Raw genomic sequence first — 15,332 nt, forward strand, 5'->3', positions numbered from 1 at the left:
TTTCACCAAACATCCAGCTCTAATCTTTAACTTAAATAAATCCATATAGCTCGGTTTCCGCGCTTTGGATTTGAACAAATACACACACCGCAGCAGTCCTTATTTAAAACCCGACACAAGTACTTCCACTGAACAGGGGGTCATAAATACATCTTCTGAAGCTTATTTAAAGATAACCATTGTTTTTTGAGTGTTCCAAGACCCCGACCCTTCCTTCCTATCTTTCTCTCTGCTCCTCTTCTCACGCTTTCATCTATGTATCCCTCGGTGCCCGTTATCTACTCTCTTTCAAGTAAAACTCGGTGGCATTCAGGTCAAAGCTGTTCTATTCCCATTAAAGGAAAAATCCTGCCTTGGATAGGATTACTCTGTAAGATATCATCAGTCTGTGATGTTCTGCAAGTTAATTTGTAGGGAATAGTTGACTTAATCTGGCTCATCAAATTCTACTTCAGTGAGTCATTTTCACTCAAATATCCAGATAACAGGCATTAACTTGTTCAGTCAAAATTGTGTTTATAGGTGCAAACAGTCGGTACCTATCCAGGCAAAGTATATGGAGATCACAAAATAACACCTTAGTGAACATGTTATTCCTAAACCACGGCCATGTCCAGTCTTTCGTATCAGGCTGGCGTTAACAAAAAAGGACATTAGTGTCACGGGGCTCTTAATCATCAGTGCACTCCATCTCACGTCAAAATCAACGTTGCGTCTCTCATTCAAAAGAAAGGTCTCAAAAACATCTCTTAACCGTAAAGAGACTTCATTTGTATAGATCTTTTCTAGTTCTTGCAACCACTAAAAGCTTTTTTTACACAAATGTCAGCATGTATACACCATACAAGGTGCCACCTGCTCATCAGGAGTGTTATACACACACACGCTGTTGGCCATGCAACTTGGAAGCTATTTGTCATAATGGCCACAGAAAACATTATATTGAGGTCTATTAAGACAACATTCATTACAGAAACCTATTACTGCCTTCTGGCTGATGAATTTCTTGCTGTGTAATTGTTGAATATCTCGTTACAATTCTGAGTTTTCCTAGCTGTCCAATCTTTTGCAGCTGCATTCAAAATATTGTCAATATGTATGTTTTGAATTGGAAAAATACATCACCAAACAAAAAAAGAGGAGAAGCAAAATCATCAATCTGCTATCATACTTGTTTTAAGCTTGATTTGAATCTCAATCGATCAATTTGAACCTGAAAACATTTAGTTTCTTTCACCTAGAGGCTCCATTGTTCACTCAAGGTTTTCACTTCTAGCATTCTGACTCACACATCCAAGTTTCCCTCATTAAAGAATCAGCAAGTGGCCGTATCGGATTCTACTCGACAGCCGGTCCTTGGAGACAGCCTGTGATACTGGATACTGTTTATAGGGAGAGCAGCTGTACACCGCATCCACAGGCCAAGCCACCACATACATTATTTACTGCGTGGTCCAGCAGCCGCCTTGTGACACAAGCACGGAGGACGTCTGCTTATTCGGAAAGAGAGTAAGTGTAATTTCTGTTTTTAGCTGTGAGATGTTTCTCTAGGCCCGGTGTGAAGTAAAACCAAAGAGCTATATGCAGGTCAGGTGTGGTTGGGGCAAGAGAGTTGGTCAGTAGGTCACCATGACTCAGAGAAAATGTATTACAAATAATAATAATAGTTGAGGTCCTAAGTGCAAGGGAGAATACATCCTGTTTTCAGCTATAAATGTACCTGATTAAAACTTTGCAATATAAGTCCACAAAGTTCTCTAGGGCTAATGTTTCAAAACAACTCTACAATCTATGTGTGAAGCTAAACCCTCTAGGAGCTTCTGATACCCTCACTTTTAAGTCACTAAACATTAACAGAGGTGACAGATTGTGGGAAATTAGCCCCTGTCATTAACCTTTTACCTTCCTGACTTTTAGTTCAACTTAAATCCATTTTACAGACGTTATCCCGGAGTCAGTTAATACACACTTTCAGAAGAGTGCGGAAAATATGTCTTGAAAACAAATTACACTTAAACAGGACAATGTTTCTAAAGCCTGGCTTCTTTCTGAGTTGCTAAGTAGGTTTAATGTTTACCCTTGTCAACATCTACATTTGCTAATGAGAACTAATGACAAAGCACTAATGAAGCTGTCGGGAGTATAGTTTTGCAGATATGAAGGAATATTAGATGTTTGGCTTGATGTTTGCTCTAAAGGAATTTATCCAGTATAAAGAAAATAACAAAACAGACCCCCACCACCCCTCCCCAAACACTATCTCTTTTCTTTTTCCTGTGTGTATCACACTGACTTCATTCCCTCAGGGTCCGAAAACCAGCGGACCATATCTGCTGTTTATAGAAGAAGCTGGTTGTGGAGCTCAGCTTGTACCGTTTCACAGAGAACCGTCCTAATAGCTGTTAGCAGTGTCTACCAGGAGAGCCATAAGAAATACAAAGTCCTCTTAATCCCCCAGCAGTGCCGTCACATCACTTTACTGTGTGAACAGAAGAACAACTAATAAAGAAGGCCGGAGATTGTCTGTTCTCAAACAGCACAGAGCAAAGCTGTGAGAAATAAACTTCATATCACTTTCTGTTAGACACTCAAGTGACACAATGATGGATGTGTTTCACTGAGGCGAAAGGAAAACACTCACCTGTGAAGTTTCCAACTCATCGCTGCCGCTCCCTCTCCTTGATTGGTTGCTCGGGGTGCCGCTGTCAGACAGTAAGGGTCGGTAGCCAATGAGAGGCACGTCGCTTGACTCCACCCCCGGCAGGTCATAACCACCTGTTCGCAGGTTACGGGGGAGCATGGTGCCAGCTGCCACAGACAGGGAGGACATTAGGAAAGAAGTACTTCATGCTCTCTGAGGCAGCAGTTCAGGTTAACATCTTGAGCGTTTGTTGGAAGTGATAATATGAATTTGTGTACATGATAGTACAAAGTATCATTTATCATTCTAGATAAGTATAGAGAACAGGAAAGCACTTGCTGCCTTTTATTTTTAAGTATGTGTAAACCTCACAGAAGTGTTAACTGGCCAACATATATTTCTGATTTAGATCATCTGGCAGAGGTCTGCTCCTGTCGAAGCTTTAATACACAAGTTTTATGCTCCACATAATATCTGCTCCAACTTTCAGTTTTAAATTGAGCCTTCGTCGGGGCCTTTTATTGAATTATCTTTAAATTAACTATAGATGTTTGTTTTTTCCAATCATAGCATATTATTGTTTTTCTATTATATTTTAGTATTTTTTTAAACACTTTGCTGTGTTACTATAAAGATTACTAATTGTTGACACAAAGGTAGAAAAGATGGGTTTTCCAGTCTATTTTTCAAAAATACATTCCGATAAATGTATTGCAGCTTTTATTTCCACGCCCTGTTTGCAACTCACTCACTATGAATATTCTGAACTTCTCAAGATCAACATTGGTAGCCGTGACAGGCAGAGTACCACCAGCTTTGAGTGCAAGTCCATGACATTTTAAATGGAAAGAACACACTATAGTAAGTTAATGGCAGCTTGGAGGCCATAGCGTGGTTAATTTGTTTAACACACTCATTCTGCCCCACAGCAGGTCAGGATTTGCATAGCAACCCTTCCTTCCATTTCCCTTTCCTCACTTTGGTATTTGGATCGCCATGAAGATAGACATCTAGTAAACACTGTTTCAGGAAGAGAGGTGTAGGAGGGAGAGAGATAGCAAGGTTGACACAGTATATATGTGCTATGGAAATGAGACCTATATATTCAATACATTTACAGATAAAGGATGTGTGCGTTGAGTTTATTTCGTTTTTTCTCTCAAGCATAGTGTGCAGAATGGCTGTCAGGTGGCTGCTGTAATTAAAAGTGCACCGAATCAATCCCCTACAGTGCCTGCTGACGCTTCTATCCTGGAGAAAATGTCCTTTCGGGACCCCCTGGCAGCTCTCACAGCTCTGGATAAGAAACAACAGGGGCAAAAAAGGCTCAAGTGTAATATAAAAATGTGCTGGCACTCTCAACTTTCCATTGTGCTTCTCTCTCTGACTCCTGCAGCTCTGTAGAATGTGTTCTCCTACGTAATGATCTATAATTGCTGTAGATTTCTTGTACCATTATAATATTGCTTAAGAAACTGAAGTCATAACCAGTACAGTTTATGTCCCGACCAACGGCCATGCAGAGTTATGAATGCCTGCTATTCACCCTCTGCCCAAAGCAAACAACCCATATGACTGAGTTGTACACACACTCATACTGTTAGCTGTAACTAGGTTACAGTTAAGTCCCAGCCCAGAATGCTCCTTTTCTGCTCAATAATACCGCCATAGGATGCTGGTTACAGTTATGCTAAGTCCTATATTAGATAGCTTCTGTCACAGTAGGTGATGTAAATAAAGCCTGTGAGGACTGTAAAAGTTTGTACCTGCTGACACTCCTATTAAAACACACACGATTGACAGATGTTGATAAGTGCTTCCTATATGAGTCACTACATGAAGGGAATTTAAACAAACGCAGCACAATTAACCGAATAGAGGAACAGAAATGAAGGAAGCTGTAATTCAACTTACTTATAGCCAAGTGTCATTCGTAGGATGTGTGTTATCTGGCGGTGGTCAGCTGGATTCAGGCAGCATCGGGTGACCGCTGCTGCTGGGTCGGTGTCCGGCTCAGCTGAGGAGAGTCGCGCCCATCTGTGCCACTGTCACCGCCGACAACCACGAGGGACTCCGTCCCCCCACCCTATCTCTCCCCTCTATCAGTGTCCTCGCACCGCTCGTGTGTCCAGCTTTCAGCAGCTGATAGCGCACTTCGGACAAGCTGTAAACTCCCTCTCTCCTCTCCTCCCCACCTCTCCTCCCCACCTCTCTCTCTCTCTCTCTCTCTCTCTCTCTCTCTCTCTCTCTCTCTCTCTCTCTCTCTCTCTCTCTCTCTCTCTCTCTCTCTCTCTCTCTCTCTCTCTCTCTCTCTCTCTGACGTCGCAGTTCCTGTATGTTGCGCTTTGGCAACAGCCCTGTCTCTCTGGGTGGTGCACCGTGTGCGGATACTGCAGCCTACGGCTGAACGCCTTTAACGCACTGCTCCTGTAGGGAGATGTGACTTCAGGAATCGAGGAGAGAAACATTTGCTGCAAGACACGAAAGCATTTCCGCACACACGGCTCTCGCGTACGCACGCACGTAGCGTTTAGGCTACACACGCGCTTTTCTGTTGCCAATGACAGTTCCTAAATCTGTAACTTCCCTCGCATCATCTAACCGTACCCTGACCTTAATTCCAACATTGCAGAGGCTATTTATAACTTAATTTAAATAACCTTGGTTCATGCACTGTAAAACAAATCTGTAATGGAGGCAGTAAATTGCTGTATTACCCACAGTAATTTACTTTGAATGTGTAATACATTGTGATACTGTACACATTATGCTGCATTGTGGGAATATTATCCTTAGGCGGGAAATGCACCTTCGATGCACCGCCTCCGACTCCTATATCTCGCCACTACACAACATACAACATTACAGTAATATTCAGTAATATTAATATACACCACATCCTAAAACTTTAATGTAAAGTTTGACTGTGGAAAACAATTAGGCCTATTGGCTCAATTACATTTACTAGTCCTACTATTTTTAGATGTATCCATAATCTGATTCCCCGCATGTTAAAAAAACAAATTCAAATGTGCCCTCTTGGATGCCAATACAGATATCGAAAGAGTTTGTAATGTTTCATCTTGCCTGAAACACACATTTGGCTTGACATGCAGCTGAATATGTGTGTGTTTATGTGTTTGCCCCTGAGTCTCATGGTATCTCAGGACACTGATCCACACAGTATATTGCTTAACCCTCCTTTGATTAATTGACTGATGCTCTTATCAGTGGGGGTCAGACATGCCGATAGACTAACTGAAGTTAGACATGTTGTTGCTGTTACTCAACTGTAAGGCAATTATGAATGGGACTGTCTGTAACCAAAAGCCCCCCCCCCCTTCATTACACCATGGCATAATGTGATGGTGATGACCATGTGCATTATTTTAAGGTAGATAGATATAAGTTATTTGTCCCCATAGGGAAATTGGTTTTCAGCACAATTGTAAGTTATTTAAACAAAAAGCACATTAACCGAAGCCAGCAAAAAACACAGTTCATACCAGTTCAACTTTATTTGACATCAAACTGGTTTCTAATGTTTTTGTCTTGGGACTCTTTAAGACAAGCACTGCCTGCACATTTTGGGCTCTGATTACATTGCAGTAACTAGAAATGTATATTGTCAAATAAATATGGTGGAGTAAAAACACTGTAGGGCCTTCTTAAAACTAGTGTCCTCGTAATAGGTCAATAAAGGTCCGTCGTCTTCTTAAAAAAAAATTGAAATACTATAAGCAGTCTACAAATACCTCGAAATTGTATTTAAGTGTGAGTACTTGAGTACAAGTACATAGTTACATTCCACCACTGCCTCTGATGCAGGTTGGGAACTAGTATCACATCATGTCATCCTTTTTTACTTCAGTTTCAAACCACTGACCCTGAACATCCCCAGACTGATCAGAGTTTCTGTGCTGGTATTTGCACGCCACCTGGTGGATTGATTTGGAAATTGGCACTTCACCACTTGTTAATCTGCCAGGGGCCATTTTGAACCGCACGGTGTTACCACACGCTTGACTGGTGTGAGTAATGTGTAAGGAATCCATAAACAAGAAAAGACACATAAAATAAACAAACCAAAACGTGGCTTTGACACACGTGCCTGCAGACAAAGCGTGTTCAAAAGCAATTTATCTGTGAGTATAATCGACTTACGCTCAATTAATAATTATTGTTGATTATGTGGCTTTGACTCTCTCAAATAAGTGTAGGCCTCATGTTTGTCTTTAATTATGCAATAAGCTTTATGTTATTTATTATAGATTTAACGTTTTGCATGTTTGATTTATGATGACCCATGACTTTAGATGGTATCAGTTCAGGGGCATACTCATATCTGAACAATATTTTCCATCAATTACATTCCGGATGTCTTGTGAGTGGAGGTGACCCTCTGGGTAACACATCTCTCCTGCAGATAGGGTATTTGTCCACTTCGGAGTTATATCTTCAGCAAAGGGCTATTTTAAATTTAAATTGTATAACAAGCAAATTAGTCAGCTCATTGACGACCGTGTTATTTTAGACATAAGCATCAGAAGAGATTGTATAATGTCACATTTCCCCAATAATAAAGACAGCAAACACACTAAATTCCTCTAGGTATTATACATAAATATTGATGAAGAGTTTGGCGCTTCTTGCTCGGGCCTCTCAGTTTGAAAACTTTTCTCCACGGGTCTCCTAAACTTGTCTGGATGCTCGTGTTTGAGCTCAATTAATGAGGCGGCTAAACTCATTAATTGGCCACTTAATTGGCCCCCGTCGCTGCGCGCGCTGCTTCATTTGGCTTTTAGCGCACCGCCATGCCTCCCCCTGCCGCCAGACATCACAATCCCACCTTGTCACAACGATTTAGGGTCAGTCTCTCAGACGGGAAGGTGCTCTCGCCGCGGACCCCCCCTCCACCTCTGGATCCCCCCCTCTATCAGTATCTCCCTCCCACTCTATATCGGTGTTTTATGTCTGCGTCACAACAAGTCGGTGTAGAGCGTGAGGCAGGGATGATGGCGTCTCTGGCGGCTTGATTCCGGCGCTGCTCTGACAAACCCGCCTTAATAGCATCAATAGGTGGAGGCGGAGAGGGGGAGAGGAGGGCTAAAGCGACGGGAACATGACGAAACGGTATCGCGGAGGACGGACAAACTAGGCTGAGAGACGGACGGACGGACAGTCAGTCACCCCACCTCCTCCCCCTCCTCCTGGCTGACGGCTTGACTGACACACACACTCGTGGGCGCTTGGCACAGACAGGGACATACATGCACATCCTCCACTTTTTGGAAACACGCAGGGCTGCGCATCCAAACGGGCAGTAATTGGGCAGAGGAGATCCACAGCTCATGAGGGCATTTCATGTCCAGCCTGCCCAGGAATCACTGTGACCCCGACGGAAAGGAGTTCGACTTGACAGGTACCCTTCACTGGCACTGTGCAATTTGCCTGATTTCCCTTTGAATCACAAAAGGCTACATGCACTGTTGTGTATCCTGCGTCTGTCTTGAGTGCATGCACTGGAACAAATGCTTGAGCAGAGATAATGCCTGCACAGTCATTTCATGCATCTATTCAAGTTTTTCAGATGTTGGGAGAGAAGAAGCAGAAAAGTGCCTGGCAGATGCTTCAAGTAGCTGCACAGTGATCTTTGCTCATTCAATCAAACTGTATTGCAGCAGTCATCATGCAGTGTTTTCTTTCTGTGTGTGTGTTTCATGTGTGCAGTAATCATTTGTCTTGCTCTCTGGTTGTGTACTCACTCTCATCTTTCACTGTGGTGGATACAGGCTGTCGCTATGCTCTGATCTAAAAGGAAGTGGAGGGGGTGGGGGATTTTAACCCCTTTGCACCGAAGCCCGCCTGTCTGAGAGCCAGGCGTAACGCCGGGGCCATAAACCCCTCTGTCAGCAATGGCAGCAAAGTATTCAGCGAATAAATCGGATTTCCATTTCACATGAGCCCTGCTCTCTCTCCCCCTCTCTACCCGCTCTGTCTCTCTCCTCAGGATGGGGGGAGTAAGTGAAGGAGATGATGTGTTGGCTCGATGGAGTGATGGACTACTGTACCTCGGCAATGTGAAAAGAGTAAGTGCGTGTGGGAGTGTGCATGTGTGTGTGGCAGGGGGACTTTTCAGTGAGAGTGTTCACCTGGATTCTGAAAAGACTTCCATTTAGTTTTGTCAATCATTCCCGCTCACCTGCTATCTTCCTCTCAGGTAGATGGAGTCAAGCAATGTTGTCTGGTGAGATTCGAGGACAACTCGGAGTTCTGGGTACTGAGAAAGGACATTCACTCGTGTAAGAAGAACTCTCTTTTTCCCCTCCCTCTCCCCTCATCTGCAAGAGTTAAATAGCTTTCAGTTGGAAGCACTTAAGGTGATAAGATGTGGTTTTTGAATGCATAGATGCTCGGCTGAACTCATACTAAAGGTGGTTGTTTCCACTTTTAAACTGCATGAGGAGTTATTTTTTCCAATTTTGTGATAAAAATGTTATTATTTTCCTCCGGATCTCAGAATTTTCACTCATAGAACAATGCAGAAAATATATTACAGGCACGTTGTAGGTTGTGATACTGAGTATATGCATCTGGGCATGTTGTGATTGGTTTATTAGTCTATTTATGAATTTATTAGACTAATGACTCTTAAGGGAGATGGTGCCCCCACTCCACCTTACATCGAGTGAAAGGGGGAAGTTGGATGCTTGTCAGGACCAAGCTGAATATCTGCCCGTCAAATGAAGTGAAATCTGAAAGGGTGCAGGAGACACTGAAATCAATGAGGTGGCAAGGATGTGAATCAATATACATAAATTAATGCAGTTTACGGCTCTCTCTCTGTCTTCCTCTTTCACATTTACTTCCTCCCCTCCCCTGCCTCTCTCTGTCTTTCTCTGTTTGCCTCAGTCGCTGCTGGAGTGGAAGAAGTTTGCTGTATTTGTGACGCTCCGCCTCTTAAAGAACCCCTCATAAATTGTCTTAAATGTCGCCACGGTAAGGAAACACGCCTTATCATACGCTGTCAAATTCTGATTCTCCTACACTTCTTGCACTGACCTTGAAGATTTGGCACAGTATTGTAAATAATAGTGTTGCAGATTTTTAAAAAGACAAACAAAACCATACATCGTAAATGATGGATATGAGTTGTTGCACCTGTATCATTTCTAGAATGAAAATGAATCAGATGCCCGAAGACATAGAGCTTATGTCATAGACTAAAACAAGATGTCTTTATTTGGGCTCATTGCCAATTTAAATATCCACTCCAGACATATTTTAAGACCTTATAAAACTGCATTAAATTGTAAAGTAAGTTTGATTTGTTTTTTGTCTATTTCTTAAAACTACATCTGCTCCTTCTCCCTTATTAAATTGTCCAGGATCTAGGAGTAAGCACATTTTATTTTGTCCTATTAAAAGGTTTTAACTACTGGGCACAAGATGTCTCCTACGTCATTGTAACTTCCGCACAGTAGTTGCTCTGGCTTCCAAACAGCTGTAAACTTAGATTTTACGTGGAAAATAGTCATCTGGTGTCAAACTCCACACAAGCCTCATTCTGCACAGTAAAGTTAAAACACAAATAATTAAATATAACGTTTTTGTGTAGGACGATTTTAAAAGTGTGAATGATGAAATAAACAGAACTGCAAGTGGGAAGAAGTTTTCCAAACCCTCAGCCGCAGATTTCACAATCAGTAAAGGGCAGCAAAGTTAACCATCATGTCTTCATCGCTTTGTCAGACTAGGTGTGATGACACTTAGTCTGTTTTGAGGAAAAAGCTGACAAACACACCAACTCCCAAAAACCATATTTAAATGTTTTGCATGCCCTGAAACAAACCAGCAGAGCGCTAAACATGGAGCTTCTCTGCCATTATTGTCATTCCATCTGTCTGTCTTGTAAACACAAATGAAACGCTCTGCCTCCCATTACAGGTTATCATCCAGAGTGCCACACGCCAACCATCGAACCGGAAGCTGACAGCGATTCGTGGATATGTCGGCAATGTGTCTTTGCAGTCGCAACCAAGGTCAGGCTGCTAATCTCTCCCTCTCACACTCAGGGGAAAAGACATTCAGCGTGTAATATGGGAGAAATCCAGTCAAATATATTGGATTTGCTGCCACTATACTGTTGTGTACAGCGGAAAATGGGTTTATTCCAGGCAAAAGCACACTAATTCCCTCAGTATTGACTTCAATATTAGATGTTCTACATTGTGTCCAATAAATTGTAAAGAATCAATAGTGGCGAAGCTGAAAAACTATGCTGAAGTTGAGAGAAGTACATTTAAAGTCAATCAATCACATGTGCTCCAGTTCTGTAGATACGAGATGAGAAAGCACCCGGTTAATTGTCAATCGGTCAATGTCCATATCTCATTGTTCAGACTTCCGCTGTTTCGGACACTATCTCTCACGGCTGACCTACAATGAAACGAGACGGATTGCCTTTCCCCTCCGAATGTGATCCGTTTCCCTCGCTGCTCTGACATGACAGTGATTTGAGGGGTCACAGACCAATCAGTTCTGTCCTTAAATTGTCTTTTCAGAGAGGCGGGGCACTCAAACGGGGACGCTTCGCCCGGCTCATGCAATTTATGAAACTCCGGCTTCCCTACCAGCTGTCGTCTTTAGACTGGGACCAGCAGCATCTGACCAATCAGCAGCAGTGCTACTGCTACTGTGCCGGACCTGGAGAGTGAGTGACACTGCAGAGGCCAGTTTGAGAATGAATGAATGAATGAACAGTTCATGTGTGCTCTTTAACATATGGCATTTTCTCTGAAAGCAGCATCTCATCAAGGTTTTTTTCTGATTTATTTGCAAATTGCATACAGCATATCAGACACGGGTCAAACTGAATTAGCAGGAATTATTTGAGTTTGTTATGACTTTCTCAAAATGATATGAGATATGAGATTTTCACTTCATCAGTTCACTGTCAGGTAAGTTGTAAATCAAACAATGTGTCACACTAAACTTTTTTATGCAATTGCTGCTCCTTTGTTTATGTTGCACTCTTTTTCTTATGTGTCAAATCCCGACTACCCGAAACATCAATAAGTATAAAACAAACTCCCAAGTGGCATGTGAGTAGTTGGATCCAATGGGAGTTAACACCTGAACACACATTTCATCTCAGAAAATGTGAACTGTCAGCTGCAATCACCAGGCTTCTTTCTTTCCTTAATTATACATATCATGTCTGGTGACAGATGTTCGACACATCCATTCATTCGTGTGTTTAAAGTCTCTCCTGTTGTTGGCCTGCAGGTGGAACCTGAAGATGTTGCAGTGTGCGAGCTGCGGTCAGTGGTTCCACGAGGCCTGCACACAGTGTCTGACCAAGCCGCTGCTGTATGGAGACAGGTGCGTTACCGAGCATTCAACCATCGGATTTCTTAATATTCTGAATTATAAATGTTTTGATTAAATAGTTGATTTTTTGGACGTTACTCTCAGAGTGTGTCAGATCTCAAATGCACTCAGAAACTTGGCTTGAATCTTTTGTTGTTTTTTAAAGCAGTTTTGTACAAGGTAAAAATAAAAACCTTTTCATAATAATATAACAATAGTAGAGTGATACAGTGTACTCTCTTTAAATAAGACTTCATTACAAATATTTGAATTAAGAAAAAACTAAGAAATAAAAAAAATGAAATAAACATAAAAAATGCAACTGTAAGGGTTTTACTACAATTTCTCTCAACATAAATGTGGATACTGACAATTGATGGGTCAATATTAGCTGACACTGTCATGTCAATATATATAAGTGAGGATCTGATGTGACTCCTCTGTATACCTATTTTGCGTTGATCAGAATATTTTTGGGGGTCGGATTCTCACGCTAATTTGACTCTGTACAATATTAAGGTTGGATTGAGCAGAAACCTGTTTTTGCAAACTAAGTAAATGTTTACAAATGTATTATTTTCATTTTCAAATAATTTGCCCACTATTTATTTGATCAATCATTTTAATGTATACAATTGTGAAAAAACACCCATCACTATTTCTTACAGTCAGGGGTGACATCTTCGATGTGTTTGTGTATCTTCAGGGTTTTTAAAATGTTGGTTGGTATACACTGTTTAAAATCATGTAAAATAGAAAAGCAGGACATTTAAGCATCAACTCTTCTTAGCAGTAGATTGCAGTCTGATTAAGATATTCAGATGAACGCGTCTACATGACAGCTTCACTTGTCACCTAACTACCTTAATTAGCCGTAGACTAAATCGTTAGCGTGCATGCTAATGGGTTCACTGACTTGTGCTCCTTACACACTCGGAGCAAAGGGACAGTGACAGACAGCAGAGCAGACATATCATCTCTCTGGTAGTTGTTCAGATTTGATGTCGGGAGGATAGGCAAGATGCTGATCGCGGTGCAGTCTGATAGGCTGCATCTCATGCATGTAATAAAATATATCCATCCATTAAGTCATTATTGTCATTAACCATCTGTGTTAGCCCACTGGGTCCTACACCCTCCCTGACACCTTGTTATTGCCCAAGCTGTCTGAGGGGGGAGAAAAGGAGGGATTAGATTTAGATTGACAGTCGGGGGGAGCGAGGCCGGATTGGTACAACATCTGCTGAGCAGGTGATGGAGGAAGAGTGAAGACTGAGCTCACAGTTGGAATAGTAAGCATGTGCTGCCGTCATACTGTGTCTGCGCTTTATCTTTCCCAATGACCTTCACACAAACACATGCATATAGAAGGACAGACACACACATTGTTGTTGTGGTGTGAGTTTCAGGGTCATTCAGAACAGCATGTTATCATACTGAAACTAATGCACCTGTCTGTTTATTTTTAGTTCAGCCTGATTTATATGACAACATATCTATAGAAGAGTGACTTATATAAACAGCAAGGAAGGTACAAATGGGGAAACATCAGAATGTGTATGAAGAACACAATGATAAGCAGTCTGCACAAAAGATGGCAGCAGTTTTTGCGTTTTTAAAACAAAAGAAAAATAAACTTTTTTAGGCTGAATTATATTGTATAAAATCACATGATGCTAATTTTCTCTTTTATTTATGTGTTTTTAGGTTTTATCAGTTCCAGTGCTCAGTATGTACAAAGGGACCAGAGACCATTCAAAGACTACCCATGACCTGGTGATGTTAACCATATCTTTATTGAAATCCTTACAGCAACAAAAAACCAAAAACATAATTAAGTAATTTAAAACATGCTTTATTCAAATTTCAAATAATTAATACTTTGTTAAGTACATTTCATGTCTAGTTTTGAAGAAAATGGAATTGAGTAAATGTATTAGAATAATAACCTTCTAATACAAATGTGGTATATTAATCCAGGCTTTTCAAATGTCACTGCAAATTGAGAAAGTATTTTTCCAGCTTAAGTTTTGTCTGTTTTGTATTTTACCTTTTTCTTATTATCGTATTCTGTTTTCCTTTCTTTTGATATACAGGATGGATTTGGCTCATTTAGTGCTCTACCATCTCTCGCTGTGCTGCAAGAGGAAATACTTTGATTTTGACCATGAAATACTGTCCTTCACCAATGAGAATTGGGACTCCTTGCTCCTAGGCGCGGTATTGATATTTCCACGTTTAAGCACCATGATGAAATGATGTGAAATGCTGCCAGCCTTTTTTTCTTTTGAGACTTAAAGCCTATTAACCGGCATTAAAGTAAAACTTTTAAGTACAAAAAAAGGATGACCTCTACATCAGCTTAAAGGGATTAAAACAATTGCCTATGCCATTGTATTTGTATGATCTAGGACACTCTGACCAGCATCTGCAACATCAATGAGTTGTGAGAGTGCTGATGCTCAAGTGTGCGATATCACCAACTTTAAAGTCTAAAGTTGCTCCACAGAGAATAAACAGGAAGATAAAATAATACACCAGGGGGAATCATCTAAGCATTACCTGTACATATATCTGAGGCTTTGGGTTCTCCTTTAAGCTCCTTTAAGACATGTGTTTGTCCTGTCAGCAGGCAGCATGTTCTGTGAGCCATTAAGCTGCAACAAGTACTTATATAAATCAACAATATTGCTTTCAGCGACTGTAAACTAAAATGATTCTATGCATTAAAGGTTTTCTGTCCAATAGCCGTCCACAGTGTAAACACAGCTCTGATTTTTCATCCCTGTCTGTCCTCCAGCTCTCTGACACGCCAAGGCAAGACCGCTGTCACAATCTCCTCAACGCTCTGAACTCCCACAAGGACAGGTAAGTCAGCGCACATGAGGAGAAGGATAAACACCGACCACACATGACTGGGTTGTCGAGTAGCACTTTGTGAAAAGAGGGGTCTTCTTAATGCTCTGTTATTTGCAACATAGTACATGCAGGCTTAAATGTGGGACTTTGAATAAAATGGATTTGACAATTAGACCAGATGAAACTGAACACTTTTTGGTGCTTATTTTGTAGAAGAGGACACAACTAGTTGTTATACAATCACATGAACCAGTCTTTATTGCTTTTAGTTGGTTTTCATTCAACTTTGCAAACAGGGTCTGCTTTAATTATGTTTATGTAATTACAAAGTCACTGACTTTGAAAAGTTCATGAGTCTACTTTTTCATCAGGAGAATAATTAAATGTTCTTACACAGCGTTGAATTAATTTTTAGCATCAAAGAGGAGTAATGAAAAAAAACACGCATTAAGTGTTGGTA

At 41.2% G+C, this 15,332-nt stretch overlaps 2 protein-coding genes across 6 annotated transcripts in view; one reads left to right on the forward strand and one right to left on the reverse strand.

Moving 5' to 3' along the window:
- Positions 1–4,822, reverse strand: part of rgl2 (ral guanine nucleotide dissociation stimulator-like 2) — a 30,037-nt gene extending 25,215 nt beyond the window's left edge. Inside the window, exons 1-2 of the mRNA XM_034211363.1 lie at positions 4,556–4,822; positions 2,642–2,808 (exon numbers count right to left, since the gene is read on the reverse strand). Of these exons, the coding sequence (XP_034067254.1) occupies positions 2,642–2,800 (159 nt within the window). The 5' untranslated portion in view covers positions 2,801–2,808; positions 4,556–4,822. The remainder of the gene's footprint in view (positions 1–2,641; positions 2,809–4,555) is intronic.
- Positions 1–15,332, forward strand: part of phf1 (PHD finger protein 1) — a 30,271-nt gene that overhangs the window by 7,587 nt on the left and 7,352 nt on the right. For 3 of the 5 annotated variants that reach the window (XM_034211366.1, XM_034211369.1, XM_034211371.1), the window contains exons 1-10: positions 7,538–8,063; positions 8,652–8,730; positions 8,862–8,943; positions 9,554–9,640; positions 10,589–10,683; positions 11,206–11,354; positions 11,930–12,025; positions 13,721–13,789; positions 14,110–14,233; positions 14,814–14,881. In XM_034211366.1, coding sequence (XP_034067257.1) covers positions 8,653–8,730; positions 8,862–8,943; positions 9,554–9,640; positions 10,589–10,683; positions 11,206–11,354; positions 11,930–12,025; positions 13,721–13,789; positions 14,110–14,233; positions 14,814–14,881 — 848 coding nt within the window. In that variant the 5' untranslated portion in view covers positions 7,538–8,063; position 8,652. Of the gene's footprint in view, positions 1–7,537; positions 8,064–8,651; positions 8,731–8,861; positions 8,944–9,553; positions 9,641–10,588; positions 10,684–11,205; positions 11,355–11,929; positions 12,026–13,720; positions 13,790–14,109; positions 14,234–14,813; positions 14,882–15,332 lie in introns of those variants that run through there. The other 2 variants (XM_034211367.1, XM_034211370.1) reach the window with 2 other exon arrangements.

This window comes from Gymnodraco acuticeps, unplaced genomic scaffold (assembly GCF_902827175.1).
Source record: "Gymnodraco acuticeps unplaced genomic scaffold, fGymAcu1.1, whole genome shotgun sequence".
In the NCBI taxonomy this organism is placed as follows: domain Eukaryota; kingdom Metazoa; phylum Chordata; class Actinopteri; order Perciformes; family Bathydraconidae; genus Gymnodraco; species Gymnodraco acuticeps.